The sequence below is a fragment of the Daucus carota genome, chromosome 1 (genome assembly GCF_001625215.2).
Source record: "Daucus carota subsp. sativus chromosome 1, DH1 v3.0, whole genome shotgun sequence".
Classification (NCBI taxonomy): Eukaryota; Viridiplantae; Streptophyta; class Magnoliopsida; order Apiales; family Apiaceae; genus Daucus; species Daucus carota.
The window spans coordinates 41,795,317-41,820,814 of record NC_030381.2 but is presented as its reverse complement, the minus strand read 5'-3'; the positions used below and the strand labels follow the sequence as shown (position 1 = coordinate 41,820,814).

The window sequence follows — 25,498 nt, the reverse complement described above, 5'->3', positions numbered from 1 at the left end:
TGCATTTGGCTATTGAAACTTCAAATTAACCGTAACATAACTAGAACATGGGATATTTGATATTGTAGACATAATGAGCTTAACTTTAACTAAAACCAACATGCTCAATAGCAAATAAACTTGCAGAAACCACTGAGGGTGAAAAGAACAATCAGGATTGAGGATGAAACATAATGCTCAACTGGTTTCAGGCTGATCTTGAATCAACACACAACCAAAATCACGAGATGTGTCAGAAAAGGGCATATTTATTATCAGGTGAAACTACTAGTATCAGACAAACAAACTCATCATCCTACTATGTTAATCCTCAATGCCTTTATATTTTGAAACTTTACATAGATTATATCACTATGCACATGAGAAAATTGATTTAAAGAAATCAGAACAGGAACAGCTAAAAAGAAACACTAATAAACCAAAAACAAACATATTTCACAGGAAAAAAAACCATTAAGACCCGTCATACTAAACCATCAAAGAGCCTTAAGCATAAAGCTCCCGTCAACTTTAACCCCAATTACAACATAGTCCAATGAGATGGATGTTGAAGGAAATACCTACAAGGGGAGGGTTGTATTCTCCTAGACACTTTACAAGAAAAGAGACTTCTGCAAGACTGCAACAGCAAGGCTCAAACAAACATCAAGACAATGAATTGCGGTCAAAAATCATGGTTCTAACCAAGGACTCTCCTTACAAAATTTGTTCTGGTCATGTTATAAGTATACAGGAGTCAAAGTCATCTTTAGAATCACGAGATTCAGTATTTAGTATTATCTATTATGTAGACAATCATTCATACCAATACATACATACATTCATCATAATCTCATCAGCAGCTTAATAATGAACAAGCTTTTGAACATCCAATGACAATAATAATGAGACAGAAAAAAGATAAGAGAGCACATTATAAAGAGCACCACTGAGTGTTGTCATCAGCTTAATTCCACACATCCATTCACTCATCACCATATTAACAATAATGAGAAACGAAGAGCATAATAATAGACAACAGGAGTAAATCCGAAACAGAACAAGCATCACACAGTTGATTGATAAACCAAACCACCAAAAACCATCATCTGAAATCCTTAAAAAAGTTTAAGCCTACACAATAATAATAATCCTTAATTAATCAAAAGACCAAGAGTCGCGCACCAGGATAGGAGGTTTAAGATTAATTAACAGTAAAGAAAGCGACAGAGCAAAATGCATCAACACGGAAGCACATATTACCCCATCGCAGCTGCAGCACAATCCCGAAACCTAACGGTTGGAATTAGGACAGTCCCTGGCGAAATGGCCGTCCTCACCACACTGATAGCAGCCACCTCCGCCGCCGCCGCCACGGCCCCCACCACGTCCTCCACCACGACCACCTCCATAGCCACCGCCGCCGCCATAGCCGCCGCCACCACCTCCATAGCCTCCACCGCCTCCGCCATTGTCGCAATCCCTCGCCATATGCCCATTCTCCCCACACTTGTAGCAGCCTCCACCGCCGCCGCCTCCATAACCTCCACCGCCACCATAGCCTCCGCCGCCACCACCATAGCCTCCTCCACCACCGCCATAGCCTCCGCCGCCTCTACCACCGCCTCCGCCGCCGCCCCTACCACTTCCCTGGACAGAAGCACCATCTGGGCCAGTGACATCAACGGCCTTGGTCCTGCCATCACTGCCATTCTCGATGACAAACTCAACCGACTCCCCTTCAGCGAGGCTGCGAAACCCATCAGACTTGATGGAAGATTGATGAACAAACAGATCCTCACCGCCTTCGTCAGGGGTGATGAATCCAAAGCCCTTGGTGTCATTGAACCACTTGACTGAACCCTTCAAACGGCTGCCATCTTCACCCATCTTTTGATACAACTTAAAACAGACACAACACGAGATTGATAATAAAAACCCTAAACCCCCAAATGTAGTATTGTGCCTCTTTCTCTGCTCCTGTGTCTTTATTTATACACCAAATGCGATGGTTGTGTTTATGGGCCCCACGTCAGTATGCTAGTGGACTGACTCTTCATCTTTTGTTGGACTCATGTTCCGATATTTCAGTCCATGTGTCTTGGGCCTCTGTGGTGCAGTCCGGTCCATGTTTATGGCCTTTTTACGGTCGCTCGACTCGACCTATTCTATCTCTCTTTTTTTTCACGTAGATTCAGTCCGATTCTAAATAAGTTGTATCACATCCTGTTCCGCGAGATTTGAAAATCACCGTCAATACAATACCTCTTATCTAATACAACTTATTTAGAATCGGATGGAATCTACGTGGAAAAAAGGAGAGACAGAATAGGTCGAATCGAGAGACCGTAAAAAGGCCATAAACATGGACCGGACTGCACCGTAGAGGCCCAAGACACATGGACTGAAATATCGGAACATGAGTCCAACAAAAGATGAAGAGTCGGTCCACTAGAATAGTGACGTGGGGCCCATAAACACAACAATCGCATTTGGTGTATAAATAAAGACACAGGAGCAAAGAAAGAGGCACAATACTACATTTGGGGGTTTAGGGTTTTTATTATCAATCTCGTGTTGTGTCTGTTTTAAGTTGTATCAAAAGATGGGTGAAGATGGCAGCCGTTTGAAGGGTTCAGTCAAGTGGTTCAATGACACCAAGGGCTTTGGATTCATCACCCCTGACGAAGGCGGTGAGGATCTGTTTGTTCATCAATCTTCCATCAAGTCTGATGGGTTTCGCAGCCTCGCTGAAGGGGAGTCGGTTGAGTTTGTCATCGAGAATGGCAACGATGGCAGGACCAAGGCCGTTGATGTCACTGGCCCAGATGGTGCTTCTGTCCAGGGAAGTGGAAGGGGAGGCGGCGGCGGCGGTGGTAGAGGCGGCGGCGGCTATGGTGGTGGCGGAGGCGGCTACGGTGGTGGCGGCGGCGGATATGGTGGTGGTGGCGGTTATGGCGGCGGTGGCGGCGGAGGCTGCTACAAGTGTGGGGAGAATGGTCATATGGCGAGGGATTGCGACAATGGCGGAGGCGGTGGAGGCTATGGAGGTGGTGGCGGCGGCTATGGCGGAGGCGGTGGCTATGGAGGTGGTCGTGGTGGAGGACGTGGTGGGGGCCGTGGCGGCGGCGGCGGAGGTGGCTGCTATCAGTGTGGTGAGGACGGCCATTTCGCCAGGGACTGTCCTAATTCCAACCGTTAGGTTTCGGGGTTGTGCTGCTGCGATGGGGTAATATGTGCTTCCGTGTTGATGCATTTTGCTCTCTCGCTTTCTTTACTGTTAATTAATCTTAATCCTCCTATCCTGGTGCGACTCTTGGTCTTTTGATTAATTAAGGATTATTATTATGTAGGTTTAAACTTTTTTAAGGATTTCAGATGGTTTTTGGTGGTTTGGTTTATCAATCAACTGTGTGATGCTTGTTCTCTTTCGGATTTACTCAGTGTTGTCTATTATTATGCTTTTCGTTTCTCATTATTGTTAATATGCTCATGAATGAATGGATGTGTGGAATTAAGCTGATGACAACACTCAGTGGTGCTCTTTATAACGTGCTCTCTTTTCTTTTTTCATTATTGTTATTGTTATTATTATTATCTGATGTTAATGATGTTATTTATTAAGCTGCTGATGAGATTATGATGTATGTATGTATGTATTGGTACGAATGCTTGTCAAGTAAATGCATTCTCTGATGATCCTGAAGATGACTAAGGTATTCTGATACATGACTAGAACAGATTTTTGAAGTAGAGTTCTCAATTAGAACTCAGATCTTGGACTGCTCTGCATTGTCTTCATGTTTGTTTCAGCCCTGTTGTTTTCGAAAGTCTCTTTGCTTGCAATGTGTCCATGAATACCAGTGACCCTCCCCTCGTAGGTATTTCTGTCAATATTCTTCTCTTAGAACTCTTTTTTAATTGGGCTTTAAAGTTGATGGGAGCTTTATGCTTAAGGCTCTGTAATGGTTTAGTATGACGGGTCTGAATTGTTTTTTTCCTGTCAAATATTTTGGTTTTAGGTTTATTTTTGTTTCTTTTTAGTTGCTGGTATACTACTTTGAAGGTATAAGGTGTTGGTTTTTTCAAGTTCTAATGGTGACCATGTTTATTTGAAGTTTCCGAACACAATGCATTCAGGGTCAGTGTTGCAAATATTGATTTTAGTTCTTTGTCGACTCAAAACTAATGCTTAGTCTGATTATAAAGATGACCATGTTTTGAGTTCTCAAAATCTTTATTGGTTATGAATCAATTTTCCCACTTTTGCATCGTCTACTTTCTATATAAGCTCTGTTTTTCACACATTGGCTGTGCAAAATCGTTTGTAAATCTGAGTGACCAAAACCCGTCCTTATTGTTTTTCAGTATCTCTTTCAACCAATATATGATAGGCACACCAATATACGTTTTTGAATTCCAAAATCTCTTTTTCGAGTTTGGTGGTCATGTTTGGAATCCAGATCAGTTTAAATCGAGGTGAGCCTTGTGGCTGATCTTCAACTTCTTCAGCCTTTTGGTTTCATTTTACCTGCCCTTATGCTACTGAATAAATTAGCAAGTCTTGCAAACTATCTCTAATCATATAGTCCCGAATCCTGATGCACTGTAGCTCTGGGTTTCTTTTAGTCTGACCAATAGAATCTCACAATCTTGTTGCTTGTCAAAAGATGTTTGGCTTGTATCTTTAGACTACAGATATTAACATGCTTATGGATTCACAGTTATTTACGATTGTAATGCTACTAAATAATTTTCTGAATTCTTGTGGTATCTGTATTCAGATTACAATTTCTGATCCCCGAAAGGAATGAGATAAAAAATAAAAATGAAAAGATGAATTTATGTGAATGAAATTAAAGAAGAGGTAAGTGAATAGAAGCTGAATTGAGTTTTTATCCTTGTAGCATTCCGGCTAATTGAGCATCTATATTGAGCTCTTGTTCGGATTTTCAACGGCTCCCTGATTCTTTTCTATTAGGAGATGAGATTCAGTGGCACCACCATACCAGTGCTATTTATATGCTTTCCTATTTCATTGTTATAAGTATGGTCGGATGTTTATAATGTTGTTTATTAGGCTGGTGAGATTATAATGAATGTATGTATTGAGGGCGAATGCTTGTCTATGTAAGGATGACCACTATCTTCTGATAACAAGTCGGGAACAAATTTTTGAAGGAGAGTCCTCAATTAGAACTTAGATCTTTGACCTGACTTCATTGTCTTCATATTTGTTTGACCCCTGTTATATTCCGAAGTCTCTTTTCTTGCAAAGTGTTTATGAATCGTAGTGGGCATTGTAGAACTCCTTTTATTGATTTTTATATTTGTTTTAGCACTGCCGGGTAAACTAGTTGTAAAGGATCTGTGTCATTTTGTAAACCTGGTTGAAGCTAATCAACGAACATGTGAACTAAAAGGACTACAACCCGTCCTTGTCTTTCAACCAATTATGATAAAGTCACCCTCGACATTCATTTTTGAATTCAAACCCCTTTCTCGAGTTTGGTGATTGTATTTGGAATCAAGATTAATCTAAGTCAGGTTGAGCCTCGTGTTTGATTCCCTACTCTGATTGGCCTTTTTCAGCCGTGTGTCTGCTTATGCTTAGGCTTGGTGTTGCTAAATACAGTTCATTTTTGCTTTCTGCAGTTCGCAGATATTACAAATATGACCTTAACCTTATTAAATGTATCAAACCCTAATAAATATGTGTTGTTGATTACAAGATGTTTACTTCTGACTACTTCTACGTACAAGCTTTGGCTAGATGCATATTTACACGTGTATAATACTATGCTATGACACTAATTTGTAAACAATCATTTTCTTACTTTCTTGATTTAAAATTTTAAAATATTTAGATTTTAATTCTAAAGCATGCATTCTTTTCAAAAATATATTATAAAATATAATTATCACGTTTCAATAATCTATTAGTTTTGTATATATAATATCATGAATTAATATAATTATTGATTATTGATTATTACAGGTTCCATTCACTTTTATAAATTTTAAATACGTTTAAAATTTCGTGCAAAGAGTAATTTTATTCACAAAAAAAAAAATTAAAATTACAAGAAAAATTATTAAAAATTACTTTCATAATATTTTGTAATTTTTATTTTTGGATGAATTAATATATATATATATATATATATATATATATATATTAATCATATGTTATTTAAATAAAAGAATTTACGTATGCATGCACTTGCAACTAATAAGATATAAGTGTATAATGAATTAATGATGAATCGTAATTTCCAACTGTTCCATGTTAAAATATTACTGGGATTTTATAATTTTATTTATAAAAATATTTATTAAGTCAAATAAAAAATATATGAATAAAACTTATATATCCAAATTATCTTTCTAAATCCTTAATACATATTAAAGGTTCTAGACGAGTTAAAGGTTATATTATAAAAAAATCAAGTATATTCTATTTTAACTAATATATTATATGAAACACTAGTGTAAATTTTTTAATATTTTATGTTATAGGGATTTTAGCCCATTTAGCCGTAATGGTAATTAGGGCCCGCCCGGATAGTATAGTTTTAACTTGTTTTGATTAAATGAGAATAAACAAAATAAAAAATTAAACACATCGATAAAAAATAAAGAAGTCGATATAATTATATATAGAGTCAAGTTTTTTAATTATAAATTATACACTAAGTCAAATAAAAACTATATGAACAGATTATGTATAAAAATTATCTTTCTAAATTCTTAATACATATTAAAGGTTATAGGCCAAATAAAATTTATATTATAATAAAATCAAGTATTTTTATTTTGACTAAAAAATTATATCAGACACTAGTATTAACTTATTAATAAAATAAAGTATTTTATTTATAAAATTATATGTAAAAAAATATGAATAAATATTATTTATACAAATTATCTTTTTAAATTCTTAATACATATTAAGGTTAATGGTCAACTAAAGATTATATTATAAAAAAATAATCAAATATAGTCTAATATAGTCATAAAATTTTAAGTTGTTTAAATTAAAGTTGTGAATGCACAAGCAATTTTTCAACAAAAACTAAAAAGAATAAAATTAACAAGATGATAACAAATCAAATCTATTTATTAATAAATAAATAATTAGTAGACACACCGACATGAATATATTAACATGCATGTATGTATTATCAAACAAAAAGAATGTACATATTAAATAATATTCATGCATATGCATCAGTTAATAGTTGAAAAAAAAAATTTTAATATATTAGTTAATGCTCGTATACGTAATCCAGTTCACGTGCACAAAAAATTAGGGCAGACTTTGTTTGTTTGCTAACATTAGGCAGAAGTTTAGTAAGGACACATTTGTAATCTCCGTGAACTGTACGAAGTAATTTTGAACTGTATTTAGCAACTATGTTTTTTTATTTCTTTTGTCCTTATGCGTCAATTGAGTTCGGATTTCTTGCCAACTATCTTTTCCATAGTTCAGATAAACCCCTAATGGATTGCAAATCACAATGTTCTTTACCATTATATACTCCTTCCAGAGTTCCAGTCTGACTTTCAGAAATTTAGACATTAAACATGCTGTTATAGATTTACAGTTATGCACCCTCATGAAACCAGACATCTAAGTATCTAAATTCATTAATGTATCTGTAGTGGAACTCATTTTTCGAGTTTGGTTGTTATGTGTTGAGTCGAGATCACTCTAAACCGGCTGAGTCTTGTGTCTGATCCTCAATTCTGATCGTCCTGCTCAACCTTGTGCCTGCTTATGCTTGAGGATTTTTGGGTTCATTTTATTTCGTCTCGTGCTTCTGAATGAATTAGGAAGTCCTGTTTAACCTACTGGATTGCATGTTGCAATTTTCACCTCCACCGTAAACACTATGCTCCTTCCAGTTCGACGCATAGAATTTCAACATTTTGTTGCTTGACAAGAAGATGTACTGCTTTCATCTTTAAACCGCAAATATTAAATCATGCTATAATGGATTTGCAGTTATCGACCCTCGTATTATTATAAAACAATTAACTAAACACATGTGTTATGTGTATTCAGAATCCAATTCCTGATCCCTGAAAGGTATGAGAAAAAAATGTAATAAAAGCATTTTGTGAATGAAATTAAACATGTCAAAGGAAAGTGCATAAGCTGAAGTGAGTTTTATCTTTGTGGCATTCCTACGCTGTAGAGCGTTCAAAAGTTGACACTTGACAGAGCGTTACAAAGTCGAGCTCTGTCCTGAGCTGAGAGCTCTGCTTCAGATTCTCGTTAGAAAATATTATTCACTTAAAAATTTCGCTCATGATAAGCATGAACGAATAGTTTCGGAGCGTGATTCTCATTGAAAACATTATTCACTTAAATATTTCACTCATGATAAGCACGAACGAATAGTTTCAGAGCATGTTTATTTGTGTTCAATTCGGAAGCTTAAAGTTGTTTCTGAAAAATGTCTGTTTCTATAATTTAATAATTAATAATATTAACGAGAATTCAAGATGATTCAATACGTCTAACTAAATATAGGTAGTGAATTTATAATTAATACTCTTCCAAACTCATAGAGATCTCCTTGGAAGAAGGTGACACAGCTAGGAGATACTAGAAGCAAGAGGTTGCTTAGATTTTTTGTAAAATTTATTAATATTTTTATTGGATTAAAATAAAATGAAAAAAGTTTAAAATAGTGAAGTATTGGTATATCAACTAATTAATTTATAATTTAGATAGCCAACTATAGGAGAAAAGGCCCCAGTAACTCTTTTCTATCGTGAATTGCCTCAATTGACACGGTATTAAAAAAATGGCTCTCATTATCACTCTAGAACGATGCTTCAATTAACGTTTAATATTTGCACCCTAAACGCCATACTAAGTGGCGTTTGCATGTTTGATGGGCTTGAGTTTTGCTGAGAGAGATTGGGAGAGAGTGGAGGAGAGAGAAGGGGAATTGGGTCCGGGTGAAGAGAGAGAAGCGAGAAGGGGGTTGTGTAGAGAGAGACTAAAGAGAATGTTGAGAACGCCAACTGAAGTGACGTTATCTCAATTAAAAGCCTAAACGCCAACCAAAGTGGCGTTTTGGCGTTTTGAGCTTAACTGGCCAAAGTATCGTTTTAAATGACACTCGCGTGACTAATGACCTCGTTAGTCATTATGACCAACCGGGCCAACATCCTAACTATACTGAGTAAAACATAATTCGTATATTAAATATTTATTAATTATATTAAATTATAAATAATTAATTGAGATTTTGATTGTCAAGCTTTTTATCACATCAGAAATATTGAGTATCCAATTAAATTGAAACCATAACAGATTTTTCAAATTTGATTTTAACAACAGAACCAAATATTCGAATTTACATACTGTTTCTTTCATTCTTCTTCTTATCTTTCAAGATTCTGTTTTTAGTGTTGAACTCTAGTTGTTTTAAATTAGTCAGGTGACAGCATTAAATTTATAACGAAATTATTTAAATTGATATCGTCATTGTAATTCTAGTACTTCAAACATGATGCAACTAAAGGAAGTACCCAAAGAATGGGGTGGCAATTTCGGGTAACGGGTCGTGTTCGTGTCAGCAATCGGGTCGATTTCGGGTCAACTTAAAATCACTTAAAATTGAATAAAACCAAAAATTGAAGTTATTACAAATGAAATTCTAGTTTCGGGTCATTTCGGGTCCATTTCGGGTCTGTCGGGTGATTTTCGGGTCACTTTCGGGTTTCTGTCTCAGTAAATCGGGTTTCGGGTTGGGTCGGGTTCGTGTCGGGTTTCGGGTCGTGTCTGAAATTGCCACCGCAAAGATGAAAGAACTGGACCATTTGCACTTTGTAGCAGTACACGACCGTTAGAATTCTACTTTGTTCATCGAAATTTCAAAATTCAAAAATTTAAATGACTACACACTCTCAAGCCTCGAAAAAGCAAACAAACAAAGCAGAAACATTTGTCCACTTTTCAAGCACACTCCACTTTTTCACTTCAAATTCTCCCATCCATCACTCTGTAGTCTGTATCTCGATAATTGTGTCACTGTGTCTACTCTTTTGAACTTTCAATTGCAAAATACCCAGCTCAGCTTGATTCATTCTAAACTCAAAAAAGGTCAGTTCTTGTGCTACCCTTTTGATTCTTTAAGTTAACCCATGATTTAGTTTATCACCATTTGTTGTATTTAAGTCAAGAAACCAATAGTATCTTTGTGTTTCTTGAACAGGAATGAAATTGTAGCTGATGGGCTAGAGTTTTTTAGGTCATTTTAGTCTATCGAACATTGATCTATATTTTTTTTGTCAATTTGAAGGAGCCCATATAAATCTTTACTGAGTTCTGGAGTGGTTAAGTTTGAACTTGAGGATTTTTAGAAACCCTTGTAATTTGTCAGTTTAAGACGGATATTTTTTTCTTGATTCGAGGGTATGATTGGTTTAGTGATTGGATTGTATTTGTGATCCTGATACTGAATTTGTTAATTTTAGGATTTCGATTAGCTCTATTGGTAGTAGAAAGCTAGCTTCTTTTGTTTATAATCATAAATGGGAGAAGCAAAACTTTCTGAAATTCGAGCAAAAGGCTCGAAATTTTCTGATCAAAATCAGATACCAAAGAGTAATGCTGCAAAAGGGAGCAACAATCCTGTAAAGCCCAGGTCTTCTTGGGGTTCTAACATTGTAAAAGGGTTCTCGGGGGATAAGAAAACTAAGATACAGACATTAGCTCAGAGCAAAAAAGTACCTCTTTCTGATAATTCGAATCAGAAAAATGCATTGGTGTCTTCACAAGTGCGAGTAAAACGATCTCTCATTGGTGATTTATCTTGTTCAGTCACCCCCACACAAGTTCATCCTCAGTTCAATAAGACCAATTCTTCGGGTTCTCGTGATTTATATTTGGAGCTCGACCATTTAAGAGGATGGCTTCAGGAATCAAAAGAAAGGGAGATACATTTGCAAGCTGAGTTATTAGATTGTAAGAGAAACCCCAAAATTTTGGATCTTGAAAAGGAACTAGAATTAAAGAAAATTGAAAATGATAATCTACTGAGGAAAGTAGCTCATTTAGAATCACAGAATACTTGCCTTTCGGAGCAATTGGTGTCTGCAACCTCTGTGTTGGAGGAGAGGCAGGAGCATATATTGGAAAGGGAAAATGCGGATGTTTTAAAGGTAGCACCATCGAATAGTCTTGAGGTGGAAGTTGTGGAGTTGAGGCGCATAAACATGGAGCTTCAACTTGAGAAGAGAAATCTTGCTTGTAGACTCTCTTCCATGGAATCCAAGCTAGCTGCTCTTGCAGAAGTTTCCGAGGTATTTATTTTTTTCCCGTTGTGTATATCTATTAATAATAGTGATAACGAATGTTTTCAGATTACAAATGCTCTTTTAGAAATTACTGAAAATATTAACTTCGTACGAGTAAATTGCCTCTTGATTTTTTAGCAAAAAAGTATCCGTGATTTTAACCCTTGTATATGTTGTTATTTTCATTGTGGCTTATCAGACCGATATTATTGAGAAGATCAAAGCAGAGGCTTTTTCGTTAAGACACACAAATGAGGATTTGTCTAAACAAGTGGAAAATTTACAAGTAAGCCGGTTGAATGAGGTTGAGGAGCTTGTCTATTTGAGATGGGTGAATTCATGTCTGCGAAGTGAGTTGCGTGGTTTGTCATCTGCAAATTCTGATCAGATGTCAACTCCAAATGCAGTTGAGAGAAACAGTGAGATACTTAACCTGTCATCTTGCCAAAGTGATACAGACTATGAATGTAGTAGCATGAAGAGGTTGAATCTGGTTAAGAAGTTGAAGAGATGGCCTATTACTGATGAAGATTTGCAAAATTTTGAAAACCCGGCTCATCTGTTAGAACATAATTGGAGTGACATACAAAGCCCCAGAAGAAGGCATTCTATAAGTGGAGCAAAATACTATGCAGAAGACTCAGCACAGAATAAGAGAAGGCAATCTGATGGTTTTATGTGTTTAAAGGAAGTGGAGAAGGAAGAAGACTCGTTAGCTCCTCAAACTTATAAAATGGGAGATATTCAGACAGATCAATTCTTTATGAATTGCCAAGAGATAACTAAAGCCAGAGCTTCTTTTGATGTTGAGAGACGGGTCCTCCGTGTCCCCAATCCTCCTCCAAGGCCTTTATGTTCTGTTTCAAATGATCCAAAAAATGTCTCATCTCAATTACCTCCACCACCTCCCCCTCCTCCACCACCACCTCCCCCTCCAAAGTTTGCGGGAAAAAGTACTACCGGAATGGTAAAGCGAGCTCCACAAGTTGTTGAGTTTTATCATTCCCTTATGAAGAGGGACTCCAGAAAAGAATCTTTGAATGGAGGAGCCTGTGATGGCGTGAATGTTGCAAATGTTCGTAGTAGCATGATTGGCGAAATAGAGAATAGATCATCACATTTGATTGCTGTAAGTTCAACCCGTTTCATTCTTCTTTTTATCGTTTCTATCCTCATTTTTGCTGAAAGCTACTGTTAAGTTTCTTCTAATTGGAATTCACTCGATCAGTGTTTTCCCACTATTGTTCAGTTGTTCCTTTCATCGCAATTCGTATATAATTATGTGTAGCCCAACAAACTTATATTTGAATCATTATCTGTATACAGATAAAGGCAGATGTCGAGACCCAGGGGGAATTTGTCAATTTTTTAATAAAAGAGGTCAATGAAGCAGTATTTCAGGACATTGAAGATGTGGTGGCTTTCGTTAAATGGCTGGATGATGAACTCGGCTTCCTTGTAAGACAACTATTCATTTTATTAACTTGCACTCAAGGCGCGTGCTAAACAATTTGCACAGCTGTGTTTAATGTTGTCCAAGAGGATCTGCTCTGGAAAGGATTAATTTTATACAAGAATTTATATATTACTTGCTGGACTTAGAACTATAGGTTTAAATTATGATCTGTATAAATGTACAATCTAGCCTGCCTCGTGTAGTAAAACACTTCTCCAGCTTATTCCTCATTATATTTGGTTTCTATTGGTAGGTGGATGAAAGGGCTGTCCTAAAGCACTTTGATTGGCCAGAGAAGAAAGCCGACACATTGAGAGAAGCAGCTTTTGGGTACAGAGATCTCAAAAAACTGGAGCATGAAGTTTCTAACTATAACGATGATACTCGAGTTCCATGTGATCTTGCGCTAAAGAAAATGGTTACCTTGTCTGAAAAGTAAGAACATTAAAATTTTGCTAAAGCAGTTTCTCATAATACTGGTCTATAATGTCTTCCAGCTCTTCTGAGAAATATCAACGATTTTTCAATTTTAGGATGGAACGGACTGTGTACAGTCTTCTACGAACGAGAGATTCATTGATCCGTAATTGTAAAGACTTCCAAATCCCTACAGACTGGATGGTTGACAATGGAATATTAAGCAAGGTAATTCCATTTCTCCTTATCATTTTAACAAGTTTCAGTTGATTTTTGTTTACATATTCTGTAAAGTAGAAATCTTCTATTGTGTTTGATTCAAAAGAAAACAGTACATGTACATTGTGAATGTGATGCCTAAACCTCCCACCGGATCAGACCATGACATATTTTAAATAGTGGTCGCTTATAATTATATTAAAATAGCACTAACTTGAGATTTATTTATTGCTATGGACCCTGAGCTATATTCCCACTTCTGTTCCTGGTAATGTAGAAAAACATTTAGCTTTCATTCTGTAGTTGGTTGTTAGCCAGTCACATGATTTCCACCAATAAAAAGCCTTGACAAATATTTACCCATAATAGGATATGCCTCAGCTGTCTACCTACCCCGTTAGCATTTTGAACGTCTCTAATTCAAAACTGAACATGAAACTTTGGTGAGCTTTCTCATAACAAATGAGAAAAGGGACTTAATTTATTTGCAGACTGCAGTTTAGATCTAAGAGGTTCTCTTTTCCATAAATAATTTAATTCCTATCAGTATTAAAGATCTTTGGGGGAGTTTGACCGTTGATGTTTACCATACATCGTCTTGTAGGGGTTTTTCAAATCGATTTTGGTAATATAGTTGGGTTTATTATCACGTCTATGCTATATTGAATTTTTTTATCTGAAATTTGAATTTATGGTAAGGAGCAACAAGGAGTTTTTTTTTGTTTTTTTTTGGGGGGGGGCTTGTTCATGGTTATGTACGCCTGTGCCATGTCAATAGTATAGCTCAAAAAATACATTCTTGTTACTTATGAAGGACAAAATTTTGTTCCGCCCAAGTCTTACAAATATCTGAACAAAGTATGGTCTGTCCAATCTTCCACTGCAGATAAAATTTGGATCTGTGAAGCTTGCAAAGAAATATATGAAGAGGGTGGCGACCGAACTCCATACCAAAGGAACATCAGAGAAAGATTCCTCTATGGACTACATGCTTCTTCAGGGTGTGAGATTTGCTTTCCGAATTCATCAGGTTGGTAAATTGACACTGATATCAAGTACTCCAAATAGACTAGCCACACAACACATTAGAGGAAACAAGACAAGTGATTTAAACTACAAGTATAATAATAATACAGGAAAGCAAGATCATATCAACAGAAATGATGATCTGATATTTTTCCTATGCACAATGTTTTAGCTAGTTTCCACATTCTTGTATAAAAGCAAATCAGCAACTTTAGGTTGAGGAAATTAACTACATAACTTTCTTGTTCATGTTTTATATTTCCTCTTGACGCAGTTTGCTGGAGGATTTGATGCAGAAACAATGCATGCATTTGAGGAGCTGCGGAATCTTGCTCTTGTTCTGAACAAGATGTAATGCGGTAAACAGCCTAGAATTTGGATAAAGACTGCAGATTTTAAGCAACAGGCAGCTACAGGCTACAGCTGTTTTTTTTGGTTATCTATAAAACTGTAGAGAGTATCCCTTTGGACTTTGGTGTTGTAAAGATTGGTGCAGTTCAACCTTTGTGAATAATATAAATCTTGTAGAGTGCTACATCTTAAGCACTTGCTTTTGATGAAGGGGAATTTTCTTACTATATTCATAGTTTACCTTTGTTTTTGTTTAGTTAATTGGGTCGGGATCCCTGCTAATTGATTGGTGCAACAAATTATCTGTGATTTTTTATAGCAGAAAGACTTTAACCCTAGATTCCTTGTGTCCGTGCAGTGACACCAGCTCTAGGATTATTTTCTTCCGTGAAAAAAAATTAGTGATATTTTGTTGCCAAGAATAAATTGCCGACCCATCTCCCTAGTTAATTAGGCTTCCACATATTGATTACAAACTATGCTATCTCCTGGTAGTTATATTCCAACTGTTAGTTTAATAAGACTTGGTTGTAATCAAATTCAAATTATGCATCTCCGGCTAATTATATTCCAACTATTAATTTCATTAGACTTAGTGGTAATCAAATTTCATGAGGTAAAAAAAAAGCATTTCTAAGAAAAAAGGGTTGATTATATGTGTGTGTGTCACAAATTATAGAGAATTCGTAAAATATAGTTTTCATTCAAATAATTCTCTTTGGACTAAAATTTAAGCATAATCACAAGTGATTTGTTACCATTCTATTCATGTGACAAGTAATCGGATAAAATACTTATTATATAATAGATCAATACGCTAAACATATCAAAAAAGATCTTACAAACTACCGTGTGACCGCGAGAATGATCGGTGTCTCTAATATCTTGGTGAATGTCCAATGAGGTAGTGAAGCTCGCTGATGAAGTTTTTAACAGAGTAATTTGTACTTTGCATTTGAGAACTTAGAGCGTTTTTTCATTTTGGTCTTCAAAAAATTCTTCAGAATTCTCATTTCGTTTTGCACCATTTTAACCATCAGTAGTTAACATTAACAGGCCCATGATAAAGTAATAACATAAGTAAAAAGCAGTGAAACGCAAAACAAATTAATATTCAATCAAAGGCATAACATATGCGATTCATCCAACACTAAATAATATTTATCCTATTTAAATATTTAACTGCAGGCAGACATACTCCAAGCAGGAAAACATTGCTAACTGATCCTACAGAAATTGCTCTGTAATAATAGAACTTAACATCCAACAACCGCCCAAACTCACTTCTTGCAAGTATACATACCCAAAATAGATCAGTAGCATGTGAGCATAGTATTCCGCATCTTCCCTCATTCTTCACTTCTTTTCTTCTTCTTTTTATCTTTCTTCTTTGCGGGAGTTTCAGTTTCTTCATCTTGGTCGGCATGCTTCCTCTTCTTTTTCTTCCCCCCTGCCTCTAGATTCTCAGTATTCTGAGCCTCAGACTCCTCAGCTGAATGCTTCTTCTTCTTCTTCTTCTTTTCTTTTTTGGCAGCAACTTCATCCTCAGCCTCCGCCTCTGCCAACACAGTTTCATCTGCATCAACGGCCTTTTTCTTTTTCTTCTTTTTGTCTTTCTTCTCTTCAGGGGCTTCGGTCTGAGTTTCTTCTGTTTTTTTCTTCCTCTTTCCTAAGACAGCTTCCTCTTCCTCCTTATCCTCAGGCAATGCTTCCGTCTTTCCAAGAAGAGAATCAGCTGATGGATTGTATGTCTGCGTTTCAAATACATCGTTTTATACTTACTAAAGTCTGACAAGCAAATTCATATAAATAAGTTGCAGCAGCTTAGGAAAAACATAAGGTAGTAACTATCTTATAAAGCCCAACAGCAGATAAACGTTCATCTGATCTTATCCACAATTTTGCAAAAATGAATTTCGTGTACCCATAAAGTGCAGGCAACAATCATAATCAATGGCAAATACACTCACTATTAAGTTCAAAATGCAATTGCTTATGTTTATAAGTCGTCAATTTATTTGCAGAGAAGTAATAAAATTAATATAAACTTTGTATTTTAAGTGACAAAGCACTTTAATAAAAGCTCTAGTACAATACAGACCTTCGCAGGAGTTATCAAAGCACCTGCTCCCTTCTTGCGGTCCTTATCATAGAACTCAATCTTGGGTTTGCCTCTAGCTGAACCAGAAGCATGGCCTAGTTCTCTGCCTTCTAGATTCCTCAAGCGTGCTTCAAGCTACAATGTTCAAGTATGAAATTATATATTTAAAGGAAGAACAATGAACAAATTACATAATACAAAACAAACTGTACATATTAGTACCTTGGCTCGATGCTCCAACCCCATAGAATTATCTTCCCCTTCTCTAAGGGCATCATACCGAATTGCTATGGATGCTTTAGCAGCTAGAGATCGTGAAATTTTTCCTTTATGTTTTGGAGCAGCCTGACCAATTAAAGAGGCATGGTAGATAAGCCCATATTTTGGGGTTGCATGTTTTGTCTTAAGAGCTCTGAACAATGCTTTTTCTGCTCCAAGAATTTGAATTGTGCTCCCTGGCTGCTTTGCAAGATTAATTAAGCTCCCCCCATGGGCAATGAGACGAGCACCAACAAGTTCTCCAACAAGAGCAGTTAGATTTGGAGCGATAGTGTTCATTCTGCTCTTCAGATAATCGTACAGTTGAGCTCTGTACTCTGAAAGAGACAGAACCTGATCACAAAGATCTTTAATATTTATCAGATCAAGATCACTAATTTCAGTTCCCATGGATATCATGGATGCTTCTTTGAGTTCAGCTTCAACCTCTTCCGACAGGACCTGAGAAAAATCAGAATAACCACATATGAGCAATCAGCCTAAAACCTTATTCCAGATTCATATTTTGCTGCTTTAATGTGGAAAAACAAGCTTCAGAAATTGGTTATAAAATATAAGTGTCAGTTCATATACATGTACAGCATAGATAAAACAAGACAAATAAACATCTAATATCTTATAATCGAGGCACAATTGTTGTTCAGGATGCTTCTATTATTTAACTTCAGCATCAGTATAATGTAAAAAATCAAATTATACACACAGAAGTTTGGTACATACACGGAAATTTGGTATGATGGTCTCTTAATCAAAAATATATTTTCCCAGAATAATATACTAATTACCACAATATGTAGGTGATTCATAGTTCAAAAGGTAATAAAAGCTTTCTTCCTTGGACTCAAAAGACAAGTGTCCAAGTGTACAAATATTGTAAGGGATTAGAAGAACAACACAACCAACTTGCAAAGCTACTTGATAGTAACTCTCTCTATAGCACACTACTTAGTACCTGAAGTACCTAGTAATGTTCTCCTTTACTCTCGTTCACAAAATCGAGTATCTAAATACAACCATAACTTGCAGAAACCACAAGAAATTGAAGTTATAAGCTTTTATTCTAAAGAAGGCATAAAACATAAGTAGCTTGTATAGTTTGCTAGGGTGGAACAAGGAAAAGCTAGGGATGCTACAATAATCACCTCTGGGAAACTACAATAATCACAAGAGGAAGTTACATAAAGCCTGCTAAAATCATATCGGTAATAAGCTCCTATTATTCAGATATAAGAAGCATTTTAGCAGTGTGGGGATGCTAATTTATGACAAATACCTCAGAAAAATCGAGCTTTGCAGCATTCGTACGGTCACCCATCAGCTTCACCGACTTTGCGTAAAGGATGTTGTCTTGAATGATCTTTGCAAGCTCGGGAAAATGCCAACCATACCATTCCCTCACCCTCATGGCATATGTGTTAAGCTCTTTATCAAGATCATCCAATAAACCAATTGCCTGTATGATCATTGTATCAACCTGGAAAAGTTCAAATAAGACAGGTGAGTATATTAAGTACAATGTTATAGCAAACATTTAACAGAATACAGCATCCCTTAACATTCTAAAAACAGATATGAGTACCAATGCTAACGACACAAGCAAATTCAGGGTACATTCAATTGGTAATAGGATCATCTTACATCATATGAGTGCTGCACACACCCACACACACACATATATAAATATATCTGTGTGTGTGTGTGGTAATAATGCATACTGCTGAGCAGATGTAGCTACATATCACTGTCATCATTCATAGAGCAATGAAAAAAAAGCAAACATAGCTCCACAGTATATATTATCACCAACACTAATAGATATGAAAAGAGATAGCAATGCAAACTAAATCTAGCAGGCGAGTATAGAGTTCTACATTCTTTCCTGCAAAGAGTAATAAGCAGTTGACAGTTAGAAAAGAACTAAGCCAATCTTTTCCAGCAGAGCAGAAAAACTGATTGAAATGACTTCCAGGGAGAAGTCTTTACTCTTTAGATCCAATTCATATGATTCAAGAACAAATTCAAGTGGCCAAACTGACACACATTCAGCTGGTTCATAAACTTGTAAAGGGTCAACTGGAATTTTATAGAGATCAATGTCCTAAGTATTCAAAATTTATCACATCAATAAAGATGTTTCTTAATCTGACATGAAGCTGCCAGCTTTGAAGCATCACAATACTTTTATGCACTTGCAAGTTTTAATGCTACTTTGCATATAACTTATTCCCGCAGGATTTCCCAGAATTTGGTGTGGATAAGGTGTTTTTCAATATTTCATGAACTGCCTTCATCGATAGCTTTCAAATTTAACTTCTAACTGCAGCAGGAGGCATAGGGGACCGAGATAATGTATCATCATAAAGACTAGAGCTTCACCTTGTCAGGGCTGAACTTTAGCTTGTATCTGGACAGGCTATGAGATAAACCCAAGCTCATTGGAGCCAAATCCTGAGCTCCCAGACCAGATATAAGCTCAGTCAATTGACTTCTCACACCTCTCATCAGTTCCATAGCAGCATTGTTGTGGAAACAGTCGATTTGCTGTAAGAAAGTAATTTAAGTCAAGAGAGTCAAGTAATATCCAAAAACAAACAAGTGCAATATAAAAAAGCTTATTAGCTTACAAGTTTCTCTTTGATTGCATTTCCAAGTTTGGAATCAGCCACAGCTAGTGTTTCACCATCACAGTGAGCACGTAAGAACTTGCGTAAACCTTTGCTAGGTTTGCTATCAATCAACAATGTTGCTGCTGACAAAGCCTCTGATGTGTTCTCAAACTTAGAAAAAGCTTTCAACTTCACAATCTGATCGAGACATCAAACAATTGGTCTCAGTTTCAAAAGCATACAAGCAACCAATAGCAAGAAATTTATGGTAAAATCCATATGCAAGAAAAAGCTTCCAACAGTGAAAGTGTATTTTGCAAATACAAATAATATACTCTGCACGAGTTCTTCAAATATTACAAATAATCATGTATTGATTGAACTACAAAGGTACAAATTCTACAAGGGATCACAAAGTTGGACTTGAAGTAGCCACATCAAACATTAAAATAAGCAAGAACGCGAAGAACCTTTCTAGCTGTGTCCACGGTATCAAACTCCTTCGATAAGTCCTGCGAACCATTACAATCATCATACACTACAGTCGAAACCAGAAACAGGTACAAAATAGAACTCCGAAAATAAACACAAACAAATATAACAATTGGATATAATCAAAAATCATCAATTACCTCAACTTTAGAGAGCTTCCCCTCATCCAACACTTTAAAAAGGGCAAACCCAGCAGGGGTTTCAAATAAAAGAAGCATTTTTCTGAAATCCACAGCAAAACCCACCAAGAAAATCATCAAATAAGCCGCAAAATCAAAACTTTAACAAAACCCATTAACATTAAAGCTATAAAACAACTAAAAATCCTCTGCAAAGACAGAAAGAACTTAAAATAAAATCAAATGAATGTGCAGCAAAAATAAATAAAGAGATACATATACTTACATTCAGCTGAATGGCAAGCGTGAAGCCTCTGTGAAATAGTTGGAGGTTCTCTGTTTGTAGCCGACAGAGAAAAATTGAGGTTTATATCTGAACTAGGGTTTAAGATTTATAGGGTTTCATTCATTATAGAGAGACCATGTAATTGTGAAGGAATGAAAGTAAAAAAAGTAATTCGGAAAAAAATGTAAAAGTTAAAATACCATTGAATTTACGATTTTGACCTTTATTTGTAGTATTTGCTTTTATATGTTTTACCAAAGAAAAATTATATGTGTGACAAAAAAAAAAAGAAAATTAACTAGTATTGATTGATTTAGTCAAAAATTAAATAATTGATTATTTAAATATCCTAAGGCGACTTAATTAAATATTTAAATATTTAAGTAACAACGTGGAATGTAATTTATACACAGAATTCGAAAAGTTAAGTGAGTAAAGAGAGTTAATTACTCCTTAATTTTATTAGTTACATACATAACATAAAATATTTAAATAATTATACTAGCAAGAGAATAGTTCATAAAGAAAAGTATTTTTGATCTTAACCAAATTCACTGAATGGGACTATTTCTATTCTACTTCTTTGTGGGCTTTATTTTTCATGAAAAATTGTTGCCTCCTAGTGGGCCGGGCTCGCTCTTTTTGGTATGTTATGCTCGAGCAAGAGAAGTTATAATTCTTCGTAGCGGCCCAGGTAAAGGAAACTAAATACAGTACTGCGAAACTTTAGGCTTTAGCAATCGAAATCTGGACTAGAAGAATAACATGACAGAGGAACAAAATAATTCTTTGATTGATTGGGAAACTGAACGGTACAATATGTCTTCTAGACAAGTTTGTCACTCCGGAAGTATGTCCAATTTTGTAAAATCTTTAACAAAAAATCTATTTGGGATACGAAAAATAAAATTTATAATAAAGCATATGAATTCTACCACTTCAATGATATGAATCCTTATTCATAATAATAGCTCCATATTAGTTTGTTGAACCCCTAGAGATATTTGGAAATGCAACATCGTCTGTTATCTTATAAATTTAATATAATTTATTAACTAGCTTAAAACCCGTGCAATGCACGGGCTGTTATAATATTTGCTATTTTATCATATATATTTTAACTTAAATTAATATTATTGTGAGAATAAAATTATGATAGAATAATATGATTAAATAAATTTTTTATTTAACAGATGATAAAGTCTTAATAGTTAATTTCATCAAATGGCTAATCAAAAATTAGGTCGAATATAATCAGACATAAACTAATAAATCAATCTTTTAATATTTCGTTATTGATAATTAATAATATAGTATGTAACCTATTAAGTTAAAAAAACACGTACAAAACCAAATATCGACACATCATACTAACCTAAATGTTTTGGTTTAATAGATAATTATAAAAAATATACTATATGTTATAAATTAAGGAGGTTCATTGGTCGAATATCAACCGGCTCACCGAACTCGACTGACCTACCGACTAACTCTTGTTTCGGGTTTAACAATATAATAGTAGGAATGGCTTCATTACAATAGTTTATTTGAAGCCATTAATGACTGTGATGATGTATTTACCACAGTTCTAACTTACAAACAAATTATAATTTCGAATTTTATTTTATTGAAAATTTTAATTTATTATTTATAAATTAAATTTCTTCACACCATTTAAAATATATTTAAGAAATTTATAAATAATTAAAAAGCTCCCGTGCCTTGCACGGGCTATAAGCTAGTATGTTATAAATTAAGGAGGTTCATTGGTCGAATATCAACCGGCTCACCGAACTCGACTGACCTACCGACTAACTCTTGTTTCGGGTTTAACAATATAATAGTATATTATAGATTTATAATATTACTTTTAAAGTGAATCCATTAGTGTATTTAAAAATAATGTTAATGTATTTTGGTTGAAAAATATCACAGGTTATTTATTAAATAATATATAACAATATTATATTTTTATATATTTAGCTCCTGTTAATTGTAGAAGGTATGTTTTTTAGTTAGAAAATATAAAAAAGATAATGTTTTAGTTAAAAAGGTAATTACTATGTTTCTCGATGTTATTTTAAATGATGGAGTTTTTTTAGTTAGAAAATATAAAAAAATAACATATTTTAATTAAAATGAATAATTAGTATATGGATAGGCCCGTATTTTGGCCCAAGTACAGACTCACCAAACTTTCAATATTTCGGATTTAATAGTATAATAATATAGATATATAATATCTTTTTATATGAATGTTGCATGCGTTGTTTTTGAAAAATCGATTTTTTTAGTTAGGATTCTGATAAAGATAATGTGTTTTAGTTAAAAAGAGTAGTTGCTATGTTGTCCAATATTATTTTTAGAAAATTGAGTTTTTTTAGTTAGAACATATAAAAAAAGATAAAAGATTTAGTTAAAAAGATAATTGATTATATAAGTAGGCTCATAATTTGGCCCAAGTACCGACCGACCAAACTTTTAATGTTTGGGCTTTAATAGTATTTGTGTATATGTATAGCCCGTGTTAACCGTAGAAGATCCGTTTTTTTTTGTTAAAATATATAAATAAAAAAGATAATGCGTCTTAGTTAAAAACGTAATCACTATGTTTTTCGATGTTATTTTAAATAATGGAGTTATTTTAGTTAAAAAATATATAAAAAGATAACATATTTTAGTTAAAAAGAATAATTGGTATATAGATAGCCCCGTATTTGGCCATGTATTTTTAATTGTTTTATGTCTTGATTTGTTTATATTTTGTTTGAAGCCCACTAATTTTGTTTGAAACCCGCTAATTATAAAAGTCCGTATAAAAGCCCGCGTACCGACCGACCAAACTTTTAATCTTTCGGCTTTAATAGTATAGTATAGATGACAACTCTTTTTTTTAACCTATCGTGTTTGAATTTCTTAAATTATATTAGAATCTAGTACATGATTTAAAAACTCGTGAGGAGTTACATATCGGTCTTTTATGCCTTCCATAAAATGTGTCGCCTTTCGAGTCAACCAATTCAGAGACCCAATAGCACATGATCAAGGTGCTTTAAAATTTCATGACAATCAATGATAATGATAACAAAATAGCCTTCGCCTCTCCAACCCTTACACGCCATGACCAACATTTTTAGAGCCTATTTCAAAAATTACAATAAATTAAATTTAGTTCCTTAGCACAAGATAAATTTTTTTTCCAACTAATAGCTTCTGCCTCCTTCGATTGCTAATTTCGTTCAACCTTCTAATACCGAGCTCCAAGAATTTGCGCCTATAAATTCCGAATGGAACACCCAATCCTATACCATCATTCTGGGAACTAGTCACATCAACGTTTATTTTTAATCATCCATCGGAACTCAGTAGAATACCACACTTTTATTGCAAAATTATACTAAAAAAGAACATGGATATCATTCTCCACTCAACAATGACACTAGGGATAGTTAACATCTATATCCACATGCTTCGTGGATAGTGCATATGTTGTTGGTTGAAAAAAAACCTTTACATACCCTCCACAAGAAGTTAATAAACCTTTCCAGGCATCGTAAGCAACCATAAACACTTATAGAAAGCTTTAATATGTCGTGTTCATTAGAAGATTCGCTTCACGCTAATTGTATTATTAGATGTGGCAGCTTGAAAATCAAAAGTTGGCCCATTTGCCTTCTCCCACACCCATTTATTCCTACAGTTCCAAATAGTCCGGCATATCATGCCTATTGATCTCTAGCACACCTAAAGAATCATCAACAAGATTTGGAACAAAGTCTCATTTGATGATATATGAATCATCCATAAGAACTCAGTAGACTGCCACATTTTTTTTACAAATTTATACTAAAAGAGAACATGGATATCATTATCCACTCAACGATGACACTAGGGATGGTTAACAACTTAACATCTATATCCACATGCTTCATGGATAGTGCATATGTTGTTGGTAGACAACCTTTACATACCATCCACAAGAAGTTAATAAACCTTTCCAAGCATCCTAAGCGACCATAAACACTTTTAGAAAGCTTTGTGATCCCGTGCAAATGCCCCTTGTAGTCACATATAACAACTTCAAACTGAAAAAAGACTTTTATCAATTTATTGTGTTTTACACATAATCTAATACAAGCTATTCTGCACAAATATTGCTCGATAATTTGATAACGAAAAATCCAAAATCCACACACTATGCTGAAATCAAGAAGATACATATGCCCAAAAAATGATTGGTCTTTTTTGTTGTCAAAGTGTTCACTACCTTTTCATAATCTTTCGTATTTCTTCTTGACATGCATTTGAGTTTCTCATCTCAAGCTCAACATGTTTCATCTTTTCTCTATCCTCATGTCTTCAGATGAATATTTATTCTATTTAATTTTTTTTATTTTTTTAACTAGATCTCCAGTTTAAGACCTTGCATTCGTCAAGACAGTTCTTTCCATTTAGTTCTTAATTTTACCTAAGACAACCTCATATCACTCCTTGTATTTAAGCCATGGGTTATGTCTTTCCAAGAACATAATTTGTTGTAGCCTTTAACCTGCAGAATATTCTTGCATCTACGGTTTATGTACAAGTTTATGTTATGAACATGTTAGTCTTGAAGATAAGTCAACACTTAGTGTAATTTATTTGTCAAAGTGTAGCTAATCAACAAATAGCAAACTATTTGTAATATCCGTTGATCAGATAACCCGTCAACGGATAAGGTGTTTTAACAAAATAGGTACTTTCCATTATTAGTAGTTGATAGGACAAGGTGATCAACTGATAAGATTTTGATCTATCAATATATCGTAGTTAGGATGTCAATTTGTAAACATTCTAAATCATGTAAAC

The 25,498-nt window shown here is 34.8% G+C and overlaps 4 protein-coding genes across 7 annotated transcripts; 2 read left to right on the top strand and 2 right to left on the bottom strand.

The window, feature by feature from the left end:
• Positions 1–1,024: 1,024 nt before the first annotated feature.
• On the bottom strand, positions 1,025–1,959 carry LOC108207325 (cold shock protein 2). The gene has a single exon (XM_017377784.2). It carries the CDS (start codon positions 1,867–1,869, stop codon positions 1,273–1,275), a length of 597 nt encoding a protein of 198 aa, XP_017233273.1. The 5' UTR covers positions 1,870–1,959; the 3' UTR covers positions 1,025–1,272.
• Positions 1,960–2,490: 531 nt separating this feature from the next.
• On the top strand, positions 2,491–3,418 carry LOC108206586 (cold shock protein 2-like). Its single transcript, XM_064084562.1, has one exon. It carries the CDS (start codon positions 2,585–2,587, stop codon positions 3,179–3,181), a length of 597 nt encoding a protein of 198 aa, XP_063940632.1. The 5' UTR covers positions 2,491–2,584; the 3' UTR covers positions 3,182–3,418.
• Positions 3,419–9,910: 6,492 nt separating this feature from the next.
• Positions 9,911–15,017, top strand: LOC108209443 (protein CHUP1, chloroplastic). 4 transcript variants are annotated; one of them, XM_017380378.2, is made up of 8 exons: positions 9,911–10,102; positions 10,477–11,304; positions 11,498–12,427; positions 12,625–12,756; positions 13,008–13,189; positions 13,288–13,399; positions 14,277–14,420; positions 14,691–15,017. In XM_017380378.2, the coding sequence occupies exons 2-8, from the start codon at positions 10,534–10,536 to the stop codon at positions 14,769–14,771; spliced, it is 2,352 nt and encodes a 783-aa protein (XP_017235867.1). In that variant the 5' UTR covers positions 9,911–10,102; positions 10,477–10,533; the 3' UTR covers positions 14,772–15,017. The 4 variants fall into 4 exon arrangements, with proteins under 4 accessions (XP_017235867.1, XP_017235858.1, XP_017235849.1 ...); XM_017380369.2 differs by having other exon boundaries at positions 10,302–11,304; XM_017380360.2 differs by having other exon boundaries at positions 10,215–11,304.
• An 841-nt stretch (positions 15,018–15,858) lies between these two features.
• On the bottom strand, positions 15,859–20,804 carry LOC108205076 (probable nucleolar protein 5-2). The gene is made up of 9 exons (XM_017374856.2): positions 20,651–20,804; positions 20,386–20,467; positions 20,224–20,265; positions 19,772–19,951; positions 19,524–19,688; positions 18,421–18,621; positions 17,091–17,588; positions 16,869–17,003; positions 15,859–16,518 (listed from the first exon to the last, which is right to left on the bottom strand). Exons 2-9 carry the CDS (start codon positions 20,461–20,463, stop codon positions 16,117–16,119), a joined length of 1,701 nt encoding a protein of 566 aa, XP_017230345.1. The 5' UTR covers positions 20,464–20,467; positions 20,651–20,804; the 3' UTR covers positions 15,859–16,116.
• Between the last annotated feature and the right edge of the window lie 4,694 nt (positions 20,805–25,498).

Excerpts from the sequence above, each read along its gene's own strand:
- LOC108207325 (XM_017377784.2), bottom strand. The coding sequence starts at position 1,869 with ATGGGTGAAGATGGCAGCCGTTTGAAGGGTTCAGTCAAGTGGTTCAAT.
- LOC108206586 (XM_064084562.1), top strand. The coding sequence starts at position 2,585 with ATGGGTGAAGATGGCAGCCGTTTGAAGGGTTCAGTCAAGTGGTTCAAT.
- LOC108209443 (XM_017380378.2), top strand. The coding sequence starts at position 10,534 with ATGGGAGAAGCAAAACTTTCTGAAATTCGAGCAAAAGGCTCGAAATTT. Across the intron at positions 13,190-13,287 it reads ATGGTTACCTTGTCTGAAAA|GATGGAACGGACTGTGTACA; the intron begins GTAAGAACATTA and ends TTTCAATTTTAG. Across the intron at positions 14,421-14,690 it reads TTGCTTTCCGAATTCATCAG|TTTGCTGGAGGATTTGATGC; the intron begins GTTGGTAAATTG and ends CTCTTGACGCAG.
- LOC108205076 (XM_017374856.2), bottom strand. The coding sequence starts at position 20,463 with ATGCTTCTTTTATTTGAAACCCCTGCTGGGTTTGCCCTTTTTAAAGTG. Across the intron at positions 18,622-19,523 it reads TAAAGTTCAGCCCTGACAAG|GTTGATACAATGATCATACA; the intron begins GTGAAGCTCTAG and ends GAACTTTTCCAG. Across the intron at positions 17,589-18,420 it reads CAAAGCTCGATTTTTCTGAG|GTCCTGTCGGAAGAGGTTGA; the intron begins GTATTTGTCATA and ends GATTTTTCTCAG.